The 8,189-nt window shown below is 49.3% G+C and overlaps 1 protein-coding gene across 7 annotated transcripts in view; it reads left to right on the top strand.

The window, feature by feature from the left end:
• LOC113206601 (uncharacterized) overlaps positions 1–8,189 on the top strand; it is a gene marked incomplete at its 5' end in the record, with an annotated part of 18,848 nt that overhangs the window by 3,243 nt on the left and 7,416 nt on the right. Inside the window, 12 exon segments of one of the 7 annotated variants that reach the window (XM_052270443.1) lie at positions 3,284–3,360; positions 3,769–3,913; positions 4,024–4,191; positions 4,621–4,687; positions 4,769–5,046; positions 5,134–5,181; positions 5,274–5,326; positions 6,176–6,229; positions 6,510–6,748; positions 6,839–6,870; positions 7,341–7,454; positions 7,849–7,986. In XM_052270443.1, the coding sequence (XP_052126403.1) occupies positions 3,330–3,360; positions 3,769–3,913; positions 4,024–4,191; positions 4,621–4,687; positions 4,769–5,046; positions 5,134–5,181; positions 5,274–5,326; positions 6,176–6,229; positions 6,510–6,748; positions 6,839–6,870; positions 7,341–7,454; positions 7,849–7,986 (1,367 nt within the window). 7 annotated transcript variants of the gene reach the window in all.

Below are 8,189 nucleotides of genomic sequence, written 5' to 3'. Positions count from 1 at the left end.
ATCACCCTTCTCTCCGGTCCGCCGGGCCTGAAACCCTGTCGGAGGCTCTGAAGCTCATCAGCAGCACATTTGTTTTTCCAGGGCCGTCGAAGGGCTGATAAACAACAAGCCCGGCCCACCCCCTCCCCTCCCGCCGGCGACGGCATGCCACCCCTCCCCGCGCCGCAAATGGACAAAGTAGACGAAGATGATGTCCATTTATCTTGGGGGCGCTAGGGCGTCGGGCGTTTGTGTGAAGCGTTGTGCGTTTTCAAAATAAGGCGTGTTCAGGCGTTTTTTGATGCGTGTCGCGAGGTGGTAGGATGCGATGTGAGAGATATGAGGTTTGATATGGGACCTCACGGATTAGAAATATGTAGTCCGCTTGTTTGTAAGTGAAAGTTCTCCATCAAGGAGGGGGGCGCGCCACATCCACGTTTTCCTCTCCATCACCTAGTCCTCCATGCCCTGCCGCCCCTCAGCCTGACGTGCCTACCACCCCCCCAGTCAATCTCCGACCCAGCCAGCAGCAGTTTCGTAGACTAACAAGCTGTTGGCTGTGCCTTCGCTCCCCCGCCTTTGGGAACGCCCAGAAAGAACGTCCGTTTTTTTTCCCCAGAAATGTTCTGGATATTAAGGGAGCTCGGCGGCGCCTGTGAGACTCAGGGCAGGCCACTATATGCGGTACACGCATCCAGTGCAGGCGAGATGTTATGCCTATACCCACCAGGCGCCATGGTAACGTACAGAGGCTGGACTTGGCGGGCGCGCCGCTGCGAATGACGGGCGTGGTGTACTTTCTGCGCGAGCGGGTCAGGTCACCTCTCCGTCGCCGTGTCGCACTGCCTGACGGTGAGTGGTGTGGCTGGCCGCGGCTGCCAGCCCGCCTGAGTCTGATATGCGACCCGATAGCGGGCTCGAGCGAAGCGTCGGAAATATGGAAGGCGTCATACACTAGATGGACGAAGGGGAGCAGGACTTAGAGAAAGAAAAAAACAAAATCGTGCGAGCGATATCAAAGTTCAGCAGCCGGAAATGCGTGTATCGCTCCTACGGGAGGGCGAGAGCGACCGTGTTCTCGTGTCTCGCTGCATCTTGCAAAGAATTCTCTCAATGCGAACCAGCAAGTTTGCAATCACAAAGTTTGCAAAGGAATGTGACGGCTTCTCGAAAAGAATTCTTTGTAATATACGATCTTTTTCTGTACAGTACGAAGATCGGAAATTCACTGCAACTTCCACCTAGAAAAGCGTGTTCTCGTATCATGTGCAATGTACTTGAATCGAGTGCAATGCACTTGATAATCTAAACCTTAATCATTCCACTCGAGTATTTGGGCTCAAATCAACCCCAAATTCTCGCCCAAATTATTGTTGCCAAATCGTTCCCCTTTGCGCTTGAATGATACGCATGTTTTTGGTTCAAGGCTAAAATTGGGCTTGAATTGAGCGGGATATGTACTCGAGACTTTCAAGTACACGCTTTTCTGGGTAAAGAACACAGTTTTCGAGCATTCGAGACAGTGCGCAGCTGTGACGACGTTGTTCGCGGGAACAAAATTTCCTCCACCGGTTTCCAATCATCGCACGTGTGTTGGTTCTGCCCCCGGTGGGCCCAATCACCCCCCCCCCCCCCCCCCCCCCCCCCCCCCCCCCCCCCCGGAGCAGATGTAAACAAAACGTGCTTATCCCGGGTGTCCGTCCAGGAGAATCGGCGGCAGCTGTATGGGTTGCCTACGCACTGGCGTGCGGGCGCGGAGGGCGAGGGGTGAGCGGAAGGGGTGGCGGGAGGCGGCCGGTGGCCTCTCACCCGACCTCTCACTACAGGAACCCCCCAAAAGTTATCGCCATTCAATTTGTTGTTCCCAGCACTTCAAACCGCACAAATACGTATATTTTGCGTGAACAAAAAAATCCTCGACACTTTGATGATTTCTCGCCTTCAGCGACGGCGTAGACTGGATCGACCCCTGAAACGATAGCATGCATCTCGCCTCTATGGCTTAGTTGGTAGAGCGCCCACCCAGAGCGTTGGAGGTCGCCGGTTCGACTCCAGGCTCGGTAACATTTTTCGCTTTGCGCTTCGCGTTGGTGAAGGCCTGAATAACGAGCGGAAGTTCAAGTAGAATCGGAACACGGCTCACCTCCGTTGGCTGGGTTGGGTAGCTCCTGGTGGCAGGTTCGCTGTAGCTGTCAAATTGACTCGACACTCGGTGTTGTGGGTTCGATACCCGCGTACCCCTGATGGTAAGGCCTCTGAATGTGGGTTTCAGTCTATCTCCCTTTTGGATACCCGTAAGTCCAACAAGCGGCAGTATGTTGTGACCACTGTGGTTGGAAGCGGCTGATCCCGTCCGAAACTCAGAAGTCGCCGGCGACTGCGAGGTAGGGGCATACTTCCCCAGTTTTTGACCGGTTAGTATCTGACATTTGACCGGTCAGTATCCGACATTCGAGGTAGCAGAACCAAAGTACACTAAAATGGTACAGAAATGAATGTGCCTTGCCTGTGCTGCCACATACCTACTGTACATTTGGTTTATACAACCTGGTGTACTTTGGTACACTTTTGTTTGTGACAGTGCACTGCTTTCCGAAAGTCGATTTATCGCGTTGGCGCCGGCAGCCGGGCCCCACCTAAAACCAAAAGCCAATAGTAGCGGGTAAATAAATAATACCGGCTGAGCGGGGCTGGGGCCCGTCTCGTCACGGGAACCCCGCGCAGCCGTGACGTCTGAGCGAGCGCAGCGCGCGGCGCCGGGGGACCGGAGAGCTCCGGAGCAGCCGGAGAGGCCCGGGGGAAGAAGGGAGGTTGGAGTGGAGGGGCGGGGCGGGGCGGGGGTGTTGTCAAGAGACCGGGGGGATGTTGCCTGGCAACAGTGAGAAAAGCCACAAGAGCGGAGGCGGCGGCCGTTGGGGCGGCGGCACAAAGTCCTTCCAAACACTGCGGTGCAAAATATTCGCATAGTGTTTTTAGGGGGAAAATTTTCAGCAAACTATGTCATGAAACAATAATTGCATAAGTTACAAATTACTTTTGACACTTTATGTACCGACAAAATTGTATTTGCTGAGCAAGGATTTATGAGATTTTTCCGTGCATAAAACGTTTAAATAGTTTGAACAGTGCTGGCCGCCGTTCAGATTGCGACGTCACACGTTCTTGTGGGAAAACCGCTCAGCGTTTCACGCGTTGTCTCTCGACTTGCCTGTCTGCAGGGATATGAAGTTTTATGCCACACCTTTTCTAAGGTGCTCTGCTTGAACTCAACTGTGATTGTATAGTTATTTTTTTTTATTTCCAGGTTCCTGTGCACTAACGATGAACATTGGCTTCAACTTCGACCGACCATGAAGTTCGAGAAGAGACCCCAATTTGAGGGTAAGTCTTCAGAACCATGTTTTCCGCAATTTTTACTGGTTGCAGGTATTTCCAGTGAGCGATATCGATATGAAGTTGACGCCGTTTTTTGCGAAAATTTCGTCCTAACATGACGTTGATTTAACCTTTCTGTCGATTTCCGTCATTTTGGGCTCAAAACCGACGAAATCAAATTTCGACGCCGAATCAACGTCGATTCGATATTCCATCTCTCACTTCGATATTGTGTGTATAAAAATAGAGATAGTCCAACCGAAGAGTAGACAAACCCCTGGTGGCTAGGCAATTTCTGGATGTAAAGTGCAGTGGAGTTGGGCGGGTTGGCCTACCCAAGAGTAAGCAGGCGCTCGGCTCCCTCAGCTCACTTTGCCGACTGCATTACGTTCTCTCTCTTCTTTAAATTTACAGGAATGGCGTCGACAAAGGAAGACGAGGAAGACAGAAAATGCAGAGACAGCGACGCGTTTTACAGGAGCAATGGGAAAGTGGAGCGCAGTAATCACAGCAACGGCAGCAGCAGAACCCCAGGGACTGATCAGTCTCAGGAGAAAAGGTCGGTCCATACAAACTGTCGCCTGCCCTTTGCCCGTGGAGGGGCCACCGCCACTGCTGACGGAGCATGCAATTATATTTGCTCTGGAACCTTTTTATTTATCTTTTCAGGCCTACCCAGGCAGCAGAGCCGCGCGTGGGAGCCACATTTTTGGCTCATCAATGCGCCAAAAACGCGCTAAACATGCGTCAAAAATGCAGTATTTGCTACGTGGGTGACAACGGAGACGTTAATGATGTCCTGGAACACATGTCAAGACTGGACATCAACGTGGAAGAGTATGTAACCTTTTTTCATGCCAATCGGATGGTCCTTGCTGTACACTTTTTGTGGCTGTGACAACAGGTGCCCCGTCGGCCGTCGTGGCCCGGAGTGTTGTGGACGATAGACAAATCGTGAAAAGAATACGTTACCTTTCGGTACCCATAAATTTGATGGCGAAAAGTGCACAGCGTGACCTGCCCGCGTACACTGAAAACGCAAGTGTGTGAACGTCGCACACTTCTAGGTGTGTAAATGCCCATCAGTACACTTAAGGGAGTAAAGGTGTGAATTTCACTTTGCAATTCATACACTTGAGTCTCCATGTGTACGAATGGTGTCAACACACCTACAAGTGTGTGGTATTCGCACACTTGGGTTTTCGGTGTAGTCTGTTGAATCCGTGGAATTTGTTGTTTATTATACGAAACTCTTTCTAAATTCAGGTCTCCAGAAGAAAGACAGTGCAAAACCGAACAAAGCATCGCTCAAGATGAAAAAAGTATAAGTAATGTAAGAAAGACAAAGGCACTTGAACAGGCTTCCAAACTCGGTTCAAAAATTTCATTTACAAGTCTAACTTGTGCCACCCAGGATGCCATGGCGTCTCCTCTCAAGAAAGACCCAGACAATGGCAAAGCTACATCCAAGAAAGATGAGTTAGCAAAACCAGAAAACTCAAGGATCGGGTGTAAATTGGAAAAATCAGCTATTGTTAAACAGAATCAATCCAAAGATCTATTCATAACAGACCCTGCAACAGAGAAAAATGTGGGTTCCAATAAAAGGCAGCCGAGCGCAACAGAATCTGACCTCGCGAAATCAGACTCCAGCGAGACAAGATTGACGACCGACAGCAAGCACGACTGCAGGTAGGTAAAGTGGGTTAATTTTATTGATATTAATACCATACGGATCTGTCGCCAGAATTATCTTATTTTGCTTCTGTTATTTTAAAGTGACAAGGTCTACAAAATCGTTGAAGACTTCAAAAAGCTCTTGCCAAGGTAATTCGCATAAATTTAGGGCTTGGGATTCGAGTAAAAATTGCACCAAATTTCCAATTATTGGATAACTTGTACCTATTTCTGTTTCGTAGATTGGAGAAATCAGAGGAAAATAAGTCCACGACACACAGCTCATCAGAATATGGTAAAGGTTTGGATTGGGATGCAACTGTCGTTGACTGCCCAGAAATGACGACATCTCACTGTCTATAGGAAAAGAGAGAGAGAGGGGGGGGGGGGGTCCATTCATGTCGAACCAGTGCTATCGCGGTCCGCTGCTAGCCCACTCTACAGAGACCCTTGCTAGCTTTATTTAGTCGGGGGTAGTCGCCCCCCTCCCCCCTCCCCACTCGCTTTGCCCTGTCAACGGGGAGAGAAAGGAAAGGCTCTGTCCGGAAGAACGGTTCGGTCGGTCGGTGGGAGAGAGGTAGAGGGGGAAAAAAGAGAAAAGAGGGGGGGGGGGAATTCTGATGGAAACTGCATGAATAGTAATTGAATGAGGCAGACCCGCGACTCGCGCGCGTGCGTGCGGAGGAGGGGGGAGGAGGGGGGGGGGGTGAATAGATCCGCCTCTCTCACTCCGAATGTGCTGCCACACTGCCTGTACGTACACCAGGTGGCTGATTCCTGTGCCGTTGCCACCGGCCGATCGCACACCGACCGATCCCTCACCTCAAAGCTCGCTGTCCGCAAATCAAAGCGGTCCTTTTCGCTTTGGCCGCCGACATGCCTCGCCGAGGTTTCCCGAGTTCCGTAATAATGCCAGTCAGAACCGCCGCTTGGCCCAACTCACACACTGAGGCCAGCCGAATACCTACCCTGCCCTCATGGAAGGAGTGAGGAATGAAATGCCTTAAAACTCATCAATGTTAGGCTACAAAAAAGGGCGTTATTCAAGGTCGTCTTGCATGAAAGTGGGAATCGTTTTAATAAAGGTCAATAAGATAAGATTTTAAATCCAACATGCTGTTAAAATTGTTGTTTTTCATGACAGCCCTCTCTTCTAAATCCGAACGCCACGAGGAAAGCCCGAGAAAAGATACAGAACGTAAGTGAATGTATAAGTTGATCTAGGATTAGGCTACACTGTCCAAAGACTACGGAGAGTCAGCCCTGTTGGCGCGAATGCGTGGCAGCACGCGTGCGGGCGTGTTGGTCCAGGCTTGCCTATCGCCTCTAACCAGGGCCCCTTATATGGCTCCGAGCGCATAAGCAACCAACTTGCACACCTGCACACGCGGGCTGCATATTAGGCTGGGCCTCCCACAGTCGGGTGGGGCGGCGGGTGATCGGGTTTTAACAAATCGACTTTTGCGACTTTTCAACAGCTGCCCAACAGAAAAATGGTACCAAAGTTTTCACCGAGACCAAGCAGGACCAGGACTCGGGGAAGGTGGAACAGATATTGCAGAAGTTCCGCTCGATGGTCTCCAAACAATCAGTCATCATCATGCGTCGTGGCCCAACAAATGTTCCCATTGGTCCACATGATGAGCTGGATTCACTCTTGAGGGTATCGGGTCCCCTTCGTGAGTTCACTTTCGAGGAAATTGATGAGTTTTTGAAGTAAGTATTAGTGGAACTTGTAAGATGAGGAACAGATACTGGCCGTTCACCTTTTCGTAATCGTACAAATATTTTTCTTTTGTCTTCTTGGCACCTTGGTGATAGCATGACACAACAAGTTCCGTGAGTATTTATTTGTTTTCTCAAAACACCTTATTTTAACATTCATATTTTTACTGGCTACTAGACGTATGGTCCGCACCGTCTTTTTTTTCTGCTTATACTGTACCGTGTGTCAGAGCGACGACACAGCAGTGCTGCGGGTTTGCATACCCTGGGGCCCATGGTGCCCTACCAGTAGAGAGAGTATCCAATCCCAGCATGCTGTTGTGTCGTGGCCCCTGACACGCGGTGATTCCTACTCGTGGCCGTAAGGTTCCATAGGACGAGCGACGGTGGGCCAGCCCTTCCGCACGCCTGAATCCGGTGCAGTATAAGCGGAACCAAAAGAACGCGTGGATCACCCAACCTGTATTACAGTTAAGAGAAGTATCCTTCTCTTTGGGGGGAATGTCTGGAGGCTCCCGTGTCTCTGGAAAGTCCCCCCGGAGTGACACATGATAAATTAACGTTATACGTTTTACACGTTACAGGCCGCAGAGAGCTGATAGTATCGATAGCTCTCCTCACTCATCGGCAGGATGGCAGGAAGACAGTGGGATGGAGGATTCGTCTGGGTGCTACACGCCGCCATCTTGCCACGAAATGTAGGTAGTCACGAACTAGTATATATTTGGTTCACAATTTGAAATAAGATGGAATTCTGATTACGTAAGACTATCTCAGACACTGTTCAAAAAGTTCTGAAATTTCACATCCAAATCAGTTGTCAAATTGCAAACGACGTTGGGAAATTTCATAACATTGTCAATTAGTTTTGCGATTAGTTATTAAAATTCATAATGGTTTTATAAAAATTCAAAACCCTTTCTTGAATATGAGAAAACTTTGTAATTTTGCAATTTGCGATTGTAAAATTATGATCACTCTATCAGAAATGTGAGATCTGATCGTAATTTTCCGATTGCAATTTTACAAATATATGATTGTGAAAAAAATTGCCAGCAATATTTGTAAAATTACAACGAATTTTTTTAACAGTGGACCAATCCACAAATATCTTATGACCAGATTGTCTGTGGATCAAGGACACGGGACGCCTATCAGTTCACCATCATGCTCCATGACCTCCTCCATGTCGCCGTATTCCGCAATGGACTCGCCACTACCACAGAACAGGTTATACTCCAATATAAGATAAAATGATTCTTTTGACATTTGACATGCAAGTTTCCTTTGTCCTCCACGTCATGGAGTGCTCGAGGGGCACGTCGATTTTTCGCTTGTATGTATGTTGCCTATATTCAGGGGTGTTTCTGTAGCCCAAATTGACAACCTGCCGCAATTCCCCCTGAGTTATATAGAAAAGGGAAAGGGGGGGG

The sequence above is a fragment of the Frankliniella occidentalis genome, unplaced genomic scaffold (assembly GCF_000697945.3).
Source record: "Frankliniella occidentalis isolate FOCC.00 unplaced genomic scaffold, Focc_3.1 Scaffold124, whole genome shotgun sequence".
Classification (NCBI taxonomy): Eukaryota; Metazoa; Arthropoda; class Insecta; order Thysanoptera; family Thripidae; genus Frankliniella; species Frankliniella occidentalis.
This window is presented reverse-complemented; position numbering and strand designations above follow the sequence as displayed.